Source organism: Lichenostomus cassidix, chromosome 1 (genome assembly GCF_008360975.1).
Source record: "Lichenostomus cassidix isolate B80296 chromosome 1, HeHo_3.0, whole genome shotgun sequence".
Lineage (NCBI taxonomy): Eukaryota > Metazoa > Chordata > Aves > Passeriformes > Meliphagidae > Lichenostomus > Lichenostomus cassidix.
In genome coordinates this window covers 55663660-55681190 of record NC_139479.1, presented here as the reverse complement: position 1 = coordinate 55681190, position 17531 = coordinate 55663660, and the positions used below count along the sequence as shown (strand labels likewise).

At 35.6% G+C, this 17531-nt stretch overlaps 1 protein-coding gene across 5 annotated transcripts in view; it reads right to left on the bottom strand.

The window, feature by feature from the left end:
- The window catches only part of DIAPH3 (diaphanous related formin 3), a 203797-nt gene that overhangs the window by 68651 nt on the left and 117615 nt on the right, over positions 1-17531 (bottom strand). For all 5 annotated transcript variants that reach the window (XM_085058778.1, XM_085058806.1, XM_085058787.1 and 2 more), the window contains 2 exons: positions 7503-7667; positions 3408-3543 (listed from right to left, as the gene is read on the bottom strand). In XM_085058778.1, coding sequence (XP_084914904.1) covers positions 3408-3543; positions 7503-7667 — 301 coding nt within the window. The remainder of the gene's footprint in view (positions 1-3407; positions 3544-7502; positions 7668-17531) is intronic.

Sequence of the window (17531 nt, the reverse complement as noted above, 5' to 3'; positions counted from 1 at the left end):
ATTTCTTTATGATGTGTCCCTGCACATGGTAGAAGGCTGGGGGTTTATTGTCCATTCCAACCCCTTAGCATTCTATTTTTCTGTGATTCTGTATTAAGCTTTTATCAATGGAAAAAAAGTCAGTAAATACCCCCCAAATAACTAAAAACTGTTGCAGTATTATGTAGGTTACTTTTATGCAAAGAAATGAATCACAGTTTCCCCAACTTCGTGCAGCCAAAGGTAGCACGATAGGCAACAAAACCCTGCTCTCCAAATAGCTTCCAAAAGCAGATGAAAGATGAAGAAACCCAAAGAAAAGGACTTCAAGAACAAAGCAGAATCTAGGACAGGTTAAACGTCTGTGTTGTAAATGAGACCAGTGGTTAACAAGACAAGCTTAGAATGATGATACAAATCTTGTTTAAGCACTGGATAGCAGCTCAGGTCTTGAAAGGTATGGAGTATTGGCTGAAAGAAAAGCTCCAAAATCATAATGTAGTCACTAATGGCTAATTAAGGGTCACTGAAAAAGGCACTGTGATAAGACTGATTTTACCTTAAGAAAAGAAGCAGCAGCTAAGGAAGAGAAAATCAAAGGCATTGCTGTGACCTGGGGAATCAACACCCCCTGAAGCATTTTACATCCTCTAACACAAGATAGACAAGAGGATTGGAACTATGAAGAAACTAAATCATTTTACAAAAGAATGAGATGCCAAACTGTGCACAGGGAAGGAAAGAAAGACGGTAGGAAAAAAAAAAAATTCCATTTTAGTTCTAGTTTCCATTGCAGCAAACCTTGCAAATTTCAATATGTCATCTTTTCAACTAGGACCATCATTGGTAGCCATCATCATCAATACTACAGTATCAACTGAATGGGATTTTATATTAACATTAAATTTAGGACACAGATGTTAAGGCTTTGACTATGTAGAGGGAGTGATTGATTGTACTAAGAACTAATTATAATTGATAATGACAAATAACACACAAGGATAAGATAATAGCACAACCAGTGCTGTTAATGACAACTAGCCCAGTAAAGTGGGATTGGATTACTGTTTGATTGGTTTTGTTTTGATTTTTTATTTTTGTTGCTGATTCCTAGAGTTTTCAAAAGAAGTTTAAGAGAAACAGTTAAAAAACCACAAAGTAGCACACAGTACAGTGATACAAAGCCATTCCTAATCTTCAAGTCATTTTCAGTTAAAAAGCCATGTAACTGAAAAAAAAAAAAATAGTTGAGATGTAGAGTACACCATGATCTATCCATCGGGACAAAATTATATTTGAGAACCATTTAGCATATATACTCTCTTTTCTCTTCTTCCAAGTATGAATGTGTTTGAAACCTCAAAAGTAACTTCTGGGTTGGTGATATCAATGAGTTTTATTATATTTGTAATAATGTTCCTACAAATCTAACATCTGATCTAGTTACCATATAAAGAAATAATATGCAGCAAAAAGCAGTTACTCCACAGTCACCCTCCAGGTTAGCGTGTTTAGGTATTTTGACAGAGAGGACCTTGTTATTAATTTTTTAGCAGATCAGATGTAAGCCTTTTGTAATGATTTACAGATTCTTAATGAGAAGACAGCCATTCGATGAACTAGCTATAGCTAGGAAAAAAAAGGGGGAAAAGGAAAAAAAGATATTTTTTTGATTGCCTATATAATCCCAAAAAATCAGAGCAACATTATGCCTCTTCAATTAAATACTGTAAATACAATTTTGGTAAGATTGTCCAAATAACAATATTAGTAATCATAATTTTAAAAAACCAACTACCCCACTTCTCACATATTTGTTGTTGTCCTCCCTGACAAACAAATCTACCACATGTGCTTTCCACTCCCAGAATTCGGATTTTCCAGTAGACTTAAAATATGTTGCAAACAGGCACAAGAAACCTTACAACTTATCAGTGCCCAATTTAGTGAATATCAGACTTGAGACATTCATAGCTTGAGGTGATCCTAACATCATCTTTTACTATCTACTGTTTAGACCACACATTCCAAACAGAACTTTAGGTGACTCACAAGACAAGAAACATCTTTCTGTACACTTGCATTGTATAGAATCTCAAAAGCCCAGGCTACTTAAACACGAGTAGAGGACAAGTACTTAGTTCCCTGCCACATTAGCTGAAGTAGTAGAGTTCAGTACCAGAGGGCTACAGACGCGTGCGGGTGTATGACACATAAGTCTCCAACGTTGGCACCTGTACTCTGGGACGCCTGAACATGGTGTTATGAAGAACAGGACTTGAGAACAGCTTTAACTTTCACTACAAAACTGTCAGTTTTCCATCCAAAATGCTATCAGTCATACATACAACATGTCTGAGAGAAATCTCTTTTGAAACACTTCAAACCATGCATAAATACAGACACCACTTTTACCCATTCCTAGTCTTCTGCAGCCGCCTCTGTCTTCTGTGAGCTTTGAAGACATTGTCACTGGTGGTTTTCTGACTGGCTCTTGAATTGTAGCTCTAAAGAACTTGAAATGCTATGTTCAGAAAGCAGCTACCTGATTTCCCACCTTAGGAGAAAGCTTTAGACTCACACCTGAAAACATGGATAGTCTTACAAAAATAAATCAAAGACTTTTGGTCTGAAGCATCTCTGAAACTTAACACACCTACTCTGGCTATTAGTGAAAACTGCAAGAGACAGATAATGATTTATGCCAAAAGTGCCAACCAGGGCTTAGTTAGGGAATTGTTTAACAAGATCTGCTCAGGAAAAAAAAAGAGTAGCTCATGGCAATTTACATAGTAAGTCATGTATCATTCTGAAGGGCTACAGAAGCTCAGTCTAGGATAAAATGCAGGAGTATAGAGAATTATCAGACATCTCTTTTAGTGACAGAGAATTCACAGCATCTGCCATATCTTTTGGTACAAAAGACAACATAGCACGAGTAACTTTAAAAATGCATGGCTGAGGGGTTTTTTCAGGCGTTTCAATAGGGACATGTTGAAATAACAATTGACATACTCAAAGAAAAATACAAAGTAATATAGGAAAGGCTTATTCTCATAAAAGTACAAAAATGAGTATGTAACCTTAGTTAAAGAAAACAGCTTTGTGATTTGGAAAATGTCTTTTCTCAAGTAACATTAAGGGGTTCTGAGAATAACTGAGCTTACACGTGGTCACACAAGGTTCAATCAATTCCAGTGGAAAAATAAAAGGCAGCAATTTGAGTTATTTTATAATTCAAAAACTCAAGGAACTAGGAAAGCTCATTAAAAAACCAAAATTTAAAAACCTCTTTGCTGAAAACTTTAATCAGTGAAAAATCATTCATCTATTTTGTTTTTTTTCTCATAGCATATTCAGATAATGAAAAAATAGCACCTTTATCTTCAGTAAAATGCTTGGTAAATTGTGTTTTCTACATCACTTACCTGTTTTCATTTCTAACAAACGTTTTTTCTTTTGTTGCCTCTCTAGTTTTTCTTTTTCTGCCTTCTCCTTAGCTATTTTAGCACGTCTCTGTTTTTCTTCTGCTTCCCTTCTTCTCATATTTTCTTTTACTGCTTGCTATGAAAAAAGTAATATAGAGTTCCATTAAAATGGAAGTCTCAGCAAAAACAAAGCCAAAGCTTAAAAACAAAGAAAAAAGCTTTCAAACCATATCCCCTAACTAACCTTAGTTTATTAAATCAAACAAGTATTTTGCATTCTATATTAATTACATTTTATTCAGAAAAGTAAGCAAATTCAGAATAAATACACTAAAAGCATACTAGTTCCCCCAAATGAGCATTATGAATTCAGCAAGAATACACGTTAATGTAGGAAGAATTCAAATAGTCTTAACCACCTTGTTCTACAAAATTGTATGTTACCATTTGTAGTTCTAAACTAATTTCAACACTTTTTCTTTCTCATGCTGCCACTGTACCAAGCAAAACAAGGCTGCCTGGGTAACAGTGTTGCATTTTTCTTATTCTTATCAACATATGCATTAATTCACTGTGTTTATAAATTCTTGTCTTCTGGTAAATATCCATACAATATCGTTCATTTTGAATTATAAATATGTACTCCAAAACTTCCAATGAAGCTAAAACAAAACAATGGGTTTCAGAGTTTTGAAATAAAAATTTTGCATATTCACACATTAAGCAAAAGAATTGTATCACATTAAATATATTTTTAACAAAAATATTTCAGGATTACCTTTTTATTATTTTAGTGTTAGCTGTGCACACTGGTAATTCTCAGTGCTCTGAGTATTTATATTTGCATTAAATGTAAAGTGCACCTATTCTTCATTGCAGAAAGTTTATTTCTTCAGAACACAGTTACACAGAGCCCTGTCTTTCATAATATATCAGTGTCCTCTCTTACAAAATGGCTAACATCTTCACAAGGTCTGAGGCAAAAGCTGCAAGTTTGCAGGGAAAATTAATGTCTCATTTGTTTTCAGAGGAAGAACATCCACACTGTACTCAGAAAAAAAATAATGGACTGAAATGTATTATATAGCACAGATGAGTGTGGATTACAGCAATACTTGCACAGACAGGCATTGTTTGCAGTATCACTGTCACAGAGAATGACCAAAAGAAGAGGGAAGAAAAATATTCCATAAAGTTTGTGAAGAAACATCTGTTTTGGATAACTGAAGAAGAATAAGCTTTCCATCATGAAAAAGAAGGACAATGAAACACATTTTTTATACACAGCAAAACTGTATTTTCACAGTGATTCCTCCAAAGTCACCTCTGACAAATTTCTTGATACACGGGAAAGAGATAGAGCATCCTATAAAATGCTAAAATTTTTGATTGAATTAATTTTAACAAATTATTTGCTGATTTTTGGACTGGGCATTCTGTAGAGTAAGTTACTAGATAAACTACTGGATAAAATTCAAATGGAACTTGGTACTTGACAAGTACAATACTGGCAGGCATTACACACTTTCCTAACAGAGTGACCAAGAAAATTTCTACTTTGCATCTACTTTTTCCCCAAAAATCATACCTGTAGGACTCAGCCTCATACTGCAGTCATTCAAATACAGATGTGTTTTCTTTCCAAACACACTGAATAAGTGGGCCTTACTCAATAGCTCACACCCTCACATTCAGTGTGAATTAGATGCTTCGGAGTATCACACCTTGTCCCCAGCCTTTCTCTAACAGGGCGGTGATTTTCCCCCAAATTCTGTGTCACAGCTTAAAATTTCAGGTTGATGTTGTCTTGGGTACTATTTAAGAGACTTCACCAGAATACTAGGTGCTTCTATTATCCATATCTCCTTTGAAACATCTCTCCAAATTCCACTAAATATATTAAGTATGCATCTCCCTTGACTAAAACACAAGATTAGACACTCAAACTCACATACAAATATGCTTTAAGGCCAATTTCTATCCTACACATTCTTGTATTCCATACAAAACACAAGTGGAATGCCAAGACCTAGATTTTCCAAGCTGGAGGCATTCTTGGGTTCTCTCTTGTGATTGCCAGGGCTGTTTCTAATTTTTATTTAAGTATTTGCATCATAAAAAGGAAAAATAGAGTCTAGTGAATGCTCTTACTTGGTTGCTCTTTTTATGGTTCTTAAAGTTCTCTGCTGCAGAGCAACCTAGAGCTGATCAGAGCAAGGGTTTCTATATAGTATGATTAGCCTACTCTCTTGGACTGAACAGCTGTTGCCTCAAGGCATCTTTGCTCCCTTTCCTACAACTGGAGGAAAATGCTAACCATTAGACAATTTCTTCATCTTGAAAACTATCCTTCCAAGGAAAGAAATGAGCTTGTTAGCAGCATCTGTGATGCTGTGAAAGTACAGAGGGACATTAACAGAGACTACTGATACCTAAGATGTTCCACTGACTGTACTAAATTCCTGAATTTAGCTTCGGAAGGTAAAGCATTGAAGGCAACATGCCTCACCCCTTTTTTTTGCATCTGGCCAAGTAACTGTACTCCAGATTTGCTGCTCACAGTGCGAATAAATGTTGTCGCAGCTACCTAATAACACTGAAATACAAAGTGCAGTTCAAAGTTAGCTATGAAACTGAAGTCTAGGGCTCCAGATTTAAACACAGGGTTTTTAAAAAACTTTTGAAACATTTTCATTAATTAAGAATTTTTAAAAATAATTATAAGTAGAAAAACACTTCATGTAAATCATCAACTTTGCATAACAAGTTGACTGAACTTTAACTTCCCATACCTACTGGTGACTAATGGTCTTTTAGTTTGGGCTTCTTAATAACCAAATGATATTTCAGCACTAAATTTACAAGTCTTCTGATCTAAACTTTCTAGGATAACAATCCCCTTCAGTTTCTGTCAGTAATCAAGACCAATACTGACCAATCCAGAAAATCAGCTCAGTTGGCTCTTGCTAGGCATTCCAAAAATCTTTTCTGAGAAGTCTCAAAACTGAGCAGCTACTCAAGACTTTGGTTAGTGTCATTGAATAATAGGGGGTTTCATGCCTTATCTACACATCTTTTCCATATAGCCTTCAAACTGTGCTTTGCAAGACAGAGTTATTAATTTTCCTCAAGGTTTCTTCTATCATGCTCATCAATAATACCTAACTGTTTTGAAGCGTTAATTAATCTATCTTTATGACACTGCTGTGAAATAGAGGCTAGCATCAGTGCCAATTTTACAGTCACAGAGAAGAAATATGGAAAAATTAATGCAAAGCACAACCACTTCCTTAGAGCCTCCAATTCAACATGAACCGAAGTGTTTAGAATTCTACAATATTTACATGGGAGGTATGGTTTAAATGTCAGAAATTAAACTAATACAACTCCTTTGTAATATTTATTCATTCTGAAATCAGACTATTGAGTTTTGTATTAGGCACTGATCAAGTTAGGAAAACACAGTCAATGCCCCTGTTGAAAAATCTGGCATGTGTAATTTGCCAAGCAAATTATTCCAAGCAAGAAATTATTGAATAATTTCTAGGGTTTTAGTTGTTAAACTCTAAAGTAGTAGAGGCTTAGTAATATTTACATGTTCCAAATGTTTGCTAAATATGGGCTCCAGTTTAAGTACTTTCCTCAAAACTGATGGACATATGAATTTCAAACTGTTTCTCAGTAATGGTGAAAGAAGTAACTTTCTCCACCTATATCTTTGGACCTGTCTGAAATCATTAAAAGTCCCAACCAACCAAGCAAAACAGCAAACAAGACTGGGAAACATTTGAGCAATGTAAGTAAGTGTGTTGTAATGATAAGCGTCATGCCACAATAAGTAGGTGGCAAAATGACTAAGTGAATATTTCTACAGATCTATGGGTATTAGTTTTATTTGGATCATGCCTCCAGATTTCTTCACAAAACTCATGCTCATACAATATTCCTGCAGGAGTGTAGTCTGTAAGTTAAGCTATATAATCATAAGTAGCCAGATGTGACACAAATCAGCTTATTATCCAAATTTATACATATAAATAAGGCTACAAAATATAACTTCTAAGAAACATTAGACATAAAATAAATTTATTGTACCATGAACATCGTCCTGAAGTTGTTTAAGTCCGTTAAAAACTCCTCCACTGAAACTTTCTTCAGATCAATGGCATAATACCTCATCACGTTTTGATAGAGTTTTTCCATGTTCTCATGCATCCGTGAAAGTTTCTGAAAATCTTCTTTGGCATGAACTAGAAAGCTGTACCCTGCTGTTAAGGCTGCAAGAACACTCAGTGAATCCAGTCAAACACACTGCTTGTACTTAATATTGATTTGTATGTCATACACATTTTTTATTTCATCAAATAAGGACCAAAAGAATTCCTTCCACGCTGCACATGCTTCCTAGAATTTACTGTGTATACTAGGCCTATGAATAAATTCAGGGACTTCCATCAAAATATCTCAACCACTTGAAATTTAAAGATTATTCAATTACCACATAATTTCTTATGAAATGAAATGTATTTAACTAACCTAACTTCAAGCATCCATGTAGTTTATTTAGTATCACTGTCTACTTTTTGAAGCTAAATGCTTAGGTATATAAATTACAATTTACATGGAATTTAGGTACAAATAACAATAATCAGCTTGAATACTTTATCAATAAATTCTATAGTTCCCACTAGGAGTAAAAATAGAAATATTGATAAACAGTATTAAAAGTAAAAACCATGAAAGATAAAAAACTTCATTGTAACAGCAATGCATTTATTGCTGTTCCTGGAGGCTGCATCAGCTGTTTATGTTTTTTCTAAGGCTATTTGCAATGTCAATAAACTTAATTAAAATAGAAGAGAAAACAATAAAACTACTTATACAAAAGATAAACAATTTATAAACAGCATCAAAATATTGCATAATGCGAATAAAATAAAAACCTCTATGTTTATTCAGGACTTCTGATAATGTGGTTTGCCAAAGAAGCTCAAAGACAAAATATACTACATAGTCATTTCCTTATGTCGGGCAGCTTCAGGAAATGTGTACTTTAATGGAATGGTAGCTAAACAAATATTTATGTTCCATTATTTTCCTGCTGTAGTAAACACTACAAAAAATAAGAAATAGCCATTTTACCTTTACTCTCAATTGCCCACCTCAACTACTGCAAAAGAGAATTTTCTGTGTTTGTACACTTTGTACTACAGATTAAATACACTATGGTCATTTTATGAAGCACCAAGTTTTTAATCAAGTGCATGAAAATCCAGACCAACAGAATAGCACAGGACCTGGAACTTTTTCTTAGTGAACTTCATACCACTGGCCTCAGTCCATCGATCCAGGCTGCCCAGATCCCTCTGCAAAGCCCTTCTACCTCCAGCAGATCAACACTCCCACCCAACTTAGTGTTGTTAGTGAACTTACTTGAGGGTGCATTCAAACTAATTGTCCAAATCATCAATAAAGATGTTGATCAGGACTGGCCCCAATACTGAGCCCTGGGGAAATCCACTAATGACCAGTACACATTAACAATTTACTGATGGATAACTCTTCACTCTTCAGGTATTTTGTAATGCACTCCTCTTAAAGTTTTGTTTAGAGGCAGAATTCCATTTCAATTTCACTATTAACTGTCCTTCTGGTTTGTTAAGGTTGCTTTTAAAACATCAGGTTAAGAAGTTCGTGGTTTTCTTTTTGTGATTTAGAATCTGTGCCAGAAATTCACACAATAATGACCTCAAATATGTGCAGGAAGGGAGAAATAATGCACTTTCACAATATTCTAATTAGGCACGAATGGCTACTAGCTGATTCTGTAAGTGCAGCACAGCCTCCATTACGACAGTCTTGTAAAAAAGGACTGACTACAGTTAAGATTTCAACCATTTAAAAAGATACATCTTCCAACACCCCTCAAACACCTAATTTCAGACTTTCTCAACACAGCTCTTTTGCCAGTACAAGCTTCTTTTCATGCTCTTAGTAACTTCACATGATGCAGCTCGTAAGCAGCTCAGACTGCCTGTGCTGACTGGCTGGCAACAGCGCAAACAGAACTGATGCTGCCAGCCCTCTCTTCTTCTGCATCAATTGGAATCTCCTTTACTTAGCTCACAAGATGTGCATAGCACACAGAAAACTACTCTTTACACTTGAGATTCTTAAAAATTATTATGACTCTTAAAAAGCTATTGGTGGGAAAGCCAAGAAAGTTGATGAGAGGTTCGTCTATAAAGCTGCCCAAGGACTATATAAAAAAGGATTATGAGAAACAAGACATGACAAAACATAAGCTAAGACCACCAAAAGAAATGTCAGTTCACAAAAACACAAACAAACCAAAACAACAAAAAAGAGTGAAACTAGAAAAAGGAATTCCTACATCTGGTTTACTTTTGATTTTAAAATCTGGGCTACGTATTATTGGTGATTTTTAGATTATTAACAGATCTTATGAAAAACTATAGTTTTTTGCAATTATGAGGCTGATTATTTCTGCAGTGGGGAAGGGTAAAGGAAAATCAGATAAATTCACTTTGCTGTCACTATGTATAAATGCCAAACATGAAACATTCCAAAATCTTTAGTTTTCTAGGAAGCAAAACCACAACAAAACAAAAGGTTGAACTATCAGTAAAATGTGGACTTCACCTTGTAAATTCCAGACAATATCCTGAGAAGAAAACTTGGAGAGTGTGGGAAGTGAGAGACAAAATTTCTGTGATATTCTTCAAGACACAGCTAAAATTACAGCTATGTTGACAGAGGCCACATAAGCTGGGTAATTTTATTCTGTTAAAAACTGACTCCCCTTGAACATCTGATGCACAATTTTAAACACAAAATACAGTACTCTGGCAAGATGTTTTGCTATCTAGTATTTCAATGGCAGACACAATGAATCCTGAGATTTTTATTTTCCATCTGTTGCATTATGGGATACCCTTAAGCTCTTGGCATTCTACTGAGACTGTGCTTCAATTTAGGTATTTTTAATAACTCCTCTTCCTTTCCTCCTCAAATATGGCTTTTGTTAGCCAGCTCTAGCTAAACTGGAAACAACAGGGAATACTACTGACTACAGCAATCCCAACTTAATTATTATGAACAGGTTGATACATATGCATTATCAACTACACAATTCATTGGTTTTGGATGAATGAAGACAGAAGTACAGCTGAGCTGCAACACAGGTGGGAAGAAAAGGAAATCAAGAAGTTTGGTGTATGTTAACTTTTTCTGAAGTGGCTTCACTTCATGGACTACCTTTTTGGAATCACTGGACTAAAGATCATTCTGCTAATTAATGTAACACGAAAGCAATGCATGGCTGAGACAAGTAAGATCTGGCAAAATTTCTGACTGCTGTATGTTTGGTCTTGCATATTCTGGCAGCTCTTTTCATAGTGAATTGCTTGTCTGAAGTTTGTACTGATTTTAATAATACTAATATAGTGCAGCTTATCAAGCCAAGCAAAAGCAGCTGTTACCCTAGAAAATATAATGAATAATGTTAATCTCTACTGAACATTTCCTTAAAAGACCCAATAGTCACCACTTGTATTTTAGCAGAATCTTCAGAATGGAACTGAGATGACAACAGTCTCCATAAAAACATGGCAAGCCTTTTGAAGACTGGTGCAAAAAGACTCTGAGGTCACTTCAAACCATTTCAACAGATTATTTTCTACTAAGAAAAAGAAGTGTGAGTGCTGTACGGCTCTGTTAAGGATTTCCCACATTTTGGGAAAATAGTTCCAATTGTCTAAAAAATACATGTCAGAGAGACTTCTTTTTATATATATATATATCAAGGTTAAAGAGAAAATTTCTGCATCTGAATATAATAGTTCAAGAAACACATAGAAATGTTTAGATTTTTAAATTAGTACCTTCTAAAGAGTACTTGTCAAATAATACCTTTTCTTTGATTCACTCCTACTTATCTCTATGTTATAATACTAAAAAATTGGCAGGTATTTGTATCACACAAAGCTGCTGCATCCACTGTGTACATATCATATATTACAAGTGAAACCAGCACTAGCTATAATACATGCCTAAAGTCCAGATCAGATACTAAACCAATTATAGACTTAAATTAAATTTATATTGGTTGCAAAAGCCTTATCTCATTACCTGTCCACACAGTTAACATCTTGACCCTCTCCCAAAGAGCGACACACAACCTGTTTTTACATAAAGAACTCAGGTCCTGTAGTCTTCAAAGTCCTTAGGATGCAAGGACATATTACAGATTCAGTTGATGTTGCACAGGGGGAACTTCAAACTATAAGGTCAATTAAGTAACCAACAGTTTGGAGGCAGCAAGCAGTCCCTTCCCTGCAGTTGAAATGGCTTCTTCTACCTCATTTGGTAGTGAAGAATCTGACTCAGTTTAAGTGCTGTTCCTTCCTTCCCTTTCTGCAATGTCAACAAATCAAATTAAATGGCAAAGGAACAGCGAATTGATCAAAAGAAAGGACTTTTTTCCTAGCTGAAAGGCAGCAATCAACTGATTGTCTCTCCAGTATTAGTTCCATAAGTTTTTGTGAAAGAACACCATCAACACTACTTTTATCAGTAGGCTCAAACTTTCTCAGCTGCTGCTTGAAAAATCACAAGATGTGAGTTGTACTGATAAAGAGCATGTTGACTAAATCACTTAATTAAACTTTTAATATGCAATTTAAATACTCTCCATAAACCCACTAAATTTTTATTTTGAACGTACAAGTGTATTTTGTTCACTGTGCTTTTTATGGAACATTTAAATCGATGGATTTAATACATTAGATCAATATCAATTCAATATTCTTTGACTTTCCTAATTAAAGGAAACAGAAGAATTGTGATAATAACTATTTCTTTTCAGCTAGCATACACACGATGGCTCACAAATTAATACAATCTAATATATAGGAGAAATATTCATAATTACAGACTTTGTCAATAAAAGAGTGCACCAACTGTGCATATCTCTGACTTCCTAAAGAAACAAGAATGCTAATCAGTTCATTAGGGGGCTTTGGGTTGTGATATTTAGCGACAGGATGTAATAGCCTGCTTGTCCATGGAGCTTAATTGTACTCAGGATGAAAAATTATTTTCAGCAAAGCACTATCCTTCCTTTTTCAGATTTCCTGCTGGTTTCTTTTCATGAGCTGCATGCTTTTCAAGACATCAGCACCATTCACATTTCCTTGTCACAGGAACAAAAGTAAAGACAGGTCGAGGTTTCATCATGCTGTGCAGGATTATCTAACCTTTACATCAAACCTTTTCTGCTTTGTAATTTATTAAGTTCCTATTTTTCTAAAAGTGAGCTTCTTTAATTAGTGTGTCCACAGACATGACTAGAAACCATATGCAACTATGGTGTTTAGAAATTGCTGTCTGTCTGCTGGGTCAGGTAGGAGGTGAGGGCAAACTATTTCTGTTCATATTTACTATTCAAAATATTGTATTTGAATAGTCTAATGTAATTAACTATGTAGTATGGCTGGTGTAAGGACCTAAAGAGTACAGTTGGCTGTCTCAAACACTCTTTAGGCCACAGAAGGACTTTGCCATGAGATAAGCACAGAAAGCAGCCACAGGGTATTTCTAACTCCAGGCCTTGCAGAGGTGAGATCTGGGTAGCACATCCTGGTCAATGCACCCAGACAAAAATTGCTACTGTGGAAAACTGTGTAAAAAAAGCAACTGCAAACACACATACCACTGGTCAAACAAAGATCACCCCAAGTTATGGGACGGATGAGCAACTGTGATCACTGAAGATGCTCCTCCCCAAATATGCTTCCTAGGAACTGTAAATTAAGTCACTGTGATAGGAACTTAAGATAAAAGTGGTCCTATTTTCTGCGTGTTATCTCAGATCTTAGGGGGAGGTTTGCACAGCTGGGGGAGAAGAGTGGATCACTGATAATGGACACAAAGAATGCAGAATTTATGGGCCACATGGAAAGCCAACTCAGCAACCGTGCTGAAATCAGCTCTGATTGGGTAAAAAGTAATTCTGGCAGAGGAAGATCACAACCCACTGAACCAAGAAATGTACCAACTCAAAGGAAGACAAGGACTGAGCACAGGACTAATTAGCATTAGAAGTAAAGGAATCATTTAACCAATACAGTATATTGGTTAAAGAGAACTGTGTAGCCAAAAAGCATTAATTCCTTTGCTTGCTAAAATGTATAAATAGAGAAAAGTTTTGAACAACCTCAGGACACCCCACCGCCACAGATGAAAAAAGACCAACAGGATGCCACTGGCTCCATGGGTGGGGACTACCTCCTGCTTTCCATCTCCCTCCCTTTCCCCCCCATCCACCCCCATTTACTGTTACATAAAATGTGTATTACTGGTGTCAGCATATGGTCTCAGCTCACTAATTGTATCTTAACAGTTGGTTTTACCTGCACTGATTTATTCTAAGACCAAATATTCATTTTGCCTGCTTCTGACAGCAGTCAATACCCAACAATTAGGGAAAACAAGCAGTAAAGGAAACTTGGCAAATATAACATGATAATTCAACTGATGTATTACTCAGTTTCTAGCAGTCTGCATGTTAGCCATTCTTAGCTAAAGCAACCTCTGGACTACTGTGCTTAACAGCTCCTGATGCACAATCTTTAGCTACCTATCTAAGCCTTATATGAAATACTTCCACTTTTTCAGTTTAATTGTCTGCTGTCCAAGAAAACATTTCTGTTAGTATGTTTTAACCTACTGGACAGTATTTCACATGGGATGAACCCTGGTTATGTAAAGACACAAAGAATATATTCCTCTCTTTCCTTGAGTATGGGACACAAGATTACAAGTATTTTTCCTGTGTTTTATTTTTTGCTTTTCCACCACCAGAGTATTACTCTATTAAAATATCCCTTATGCATAAACTATTGCCATCTGCTGCTCACTGCCACCATTCTCTGCCACATCAGTAGGTCCACAGTACACTTTTTGAGATGGGGTAATGGAAGAACTGATGATGTAAGAGTACTGCTGATTTTTATACTATCTTATTTATGTTTTCTGCTTGCTCTCAACTGCATTTGTTCCCAATTGCTCTGATGCCAAGATGATTTTTGATTTTATATATTCTTCATATATATTCACAGCTCTGTAGACTATTATTACATAGTTATATAGTTCCCAGCTAACTCCAATATTTTTCCTATTAAACAAAACACATTCCAAAGACCCAGTCCTAATCTTGCTTCTTCTGGGAACCAAGGATGAGCTACCCTCCCAAGACACTTTCCCATGTATTAGACATAAACAAGGTAGAGCTAATAGCAAGATGGGGGCTCCAGAAGAGGTTGAACCAGGAGGGGCAATTACCTTATCAACTGTGTTTCCAACTGGGGATTCTTAAAAATTATGCTAATTTGCAAAACTTACAAAATTGTACTTGCCCAGTGTCACATGGGCATTTCTCCATATTTGTCCCTGGAGGCCTCCAGTTAAAGACCAGCTTTTATATTACTTCCAATATTAATATTGTCTCGAAAGTGTGTTGTTTTGTTTCTAGATTTTTAAGGCATCAGTTCTTATACAGTGTTTCTCCCTCAAATCTATTACTCTACAATCACCAAATTTCACTTGCTGATTTGTCAGCATCTGCCAGTACCTCCCTTTGACACAAAGATTTTTTTCAAAGATATTAATCCAGAAAAAAAAGTAATCAAACCACTTTTTACCTAAGAAATTTTCCTTAACAGTCTTTGTTAAATAAATAAATAAATACATGTTCATTTTGTATTTAGCCGTCATCAGTTTTTTTGGCAGATTAGTCTGACTTGCAGATCCTCCTCGTAGCCCTTCTGAAAAACTGGGGGACTCCTTTTCAGCTTTGACCTGGGGGAAGATATCCCTGCCCACAGCACAGGGGTTTAAACCGGATGAAGCTTGAGGTGACTTCCAACCCAAATTATTCTACGATTCCTCAGTTCTATGATTCCTCTGTGTCTTCAGCTAGCTTAGTTCATGTAAGATTCCGTAGTCCATTAAGTTTCTATTTGAAATAATTTTGAAATTTTTTCAAGTGTTTTATGACCACTGTTTACTCCTGGGGATTTATTGCTATTTATTTTATATTAAGAAAAAAAATTCTACTGATTCCTTCATTTGACATTGTCCTTCCATTTCAAATATTATACAGTAGGGTCAACTTAAGTTCTCCCTACAGAAAACTGATGCAAAGAACAAACATAACTTTATGGCTATGGCTTATCTTCTTGGCAGACACTGACAATCCACATCTTCTCTGGAAGGATTAGAGCTTTTGAAATGCTTGAAGAAGACGAAGTGTAGATCCTCCTTTGCATTTGCTAAGATGATCACTATCCTTTTAAAGCAATCAGTCAACTCCTCTAATGACCTTCATATATGGAGATGGAATTCCAATCCCTAAAAAAGTTATGGTACTTATTGACAAGGTCTGCCAACTTATTCTGTCTAAAATGCAATTTATAATCTTTTATCCTCTCACTTCTGCCAGGCAGTTTCATAAATGCCCAAAATGTCAGTAACACAAAGGGAAAAGAGGCATCCTACATAAGAATTTTTGGATTTTAGATGCTTGGTATTAGCAAATAAGTACGTCTTTATTCAACTTTATCTTGGTCTCTTTCTTAAATGAAGCTAATTTTTGGGAGAATTCACTCATTTTCAACTGTATTTTGCTAATTTATTTCTTTTCTTTTTTGTAACTGCATATCCAAAGAAAGCTGTATACTAACTGTTCCTTGAAAACGTAGTCCTTAGCTAAAAAATATAAAAAGTTAGAGGGCATTGCAAGTGCCTGCATCATGACTACTTTGGATTAGATGATTGTTGTAGGTCCCCTTCAACTGAAATAGTCTATTCTATTCTAACAGATAAAGAAGAGCCTGTCCTTTTTCTCACAGTTTAAATTTTTTAAAAAGTGCTTCCCATTCCTAACTTCCTAGACTACATACTATTTTCCTAACAAAGCACAGACTTTGTAAGTTGTAGCAATACTCTCCAAAAGCTCATATGGATATATTTTCTTCTAACTTCCTGGCAATATTTTATCTCTTGCCTTCAGGACCCATCTCCTAGTTCTCCTATTATGCTATCAGTTTCTTCAGGGACAAAACTTATGTTTCATACTGTAGAGACAGCATGCTGGTAGGCTGCAACATATCTCCAAAAAACACATTGAGCTGGGAAAAAAAGGCATCATCACCCCCAACAATAAACAGAACAACCTCAACAACAAAATACCCAACCTTACAAAAAATTAGTAATGACACCAGAAGGTCAAAACAACCCACAGTGGCCAGAGGAGGCCTGAAGTGAAGTTGCAAACACTTAGGTTGCAGCAAATCTAATGAAGATAGAACTGGCCCTAACACAGGAAGAACCACTACATCTATTCGGCCTCAGGGTCACTTGCCATGTCTTATGCAATAGCATAAGATGAATCAAGAGGACTATGTCCTGAGTCCCCCAAGTAGTTAACAACCTAACCATGCCTGCAGAGCAAATTTCAACCTGTCTGCTGATATTTCTGCTTCCAGATTAGTCTTGGTGCCAAGCATATATGGCCAACATTTCCTAGAGAGGTTTAAGTGAAAGAATGACTTTTTTCCTATTTAGTTAATTATCTTCATGTCACAAGGTGTTCTTATGAAAGACAGGCAGTGAAGTTGGCTGCATGATTTGGAATAAATAGTGAGAAAAGGAATTTTGGCAAAAATAATACCAAAAAACAGTTTTCGTGGGCCATGAATCTTATTTCTGATATATAAGAAATTTTTTGGTTAAATGGTTGCATGTGTGAAAACATTCACAATGGTAATGTGTACACTAGAAAACAAAGAGACACAGGGTGACATATTTTCTAAGAGGTTGACATAAAAAAATCATGTAACACTAGAGTGCTTAACATTTCTATTATAACTTCTTTCCACTAAGTTAAGAAACTTAGATACAGTGTAAAACCTGGGAGTAAGCATTTCCTTCCTCATTCATTCCACTTCAGAGAAATCCTTTAATTGGACTGCTCATGTATTTAGTTTTGCAAGGGAAAAAAAAAGTTGTATTTTTCAAAAATACATGCTAGAAACTAGACAG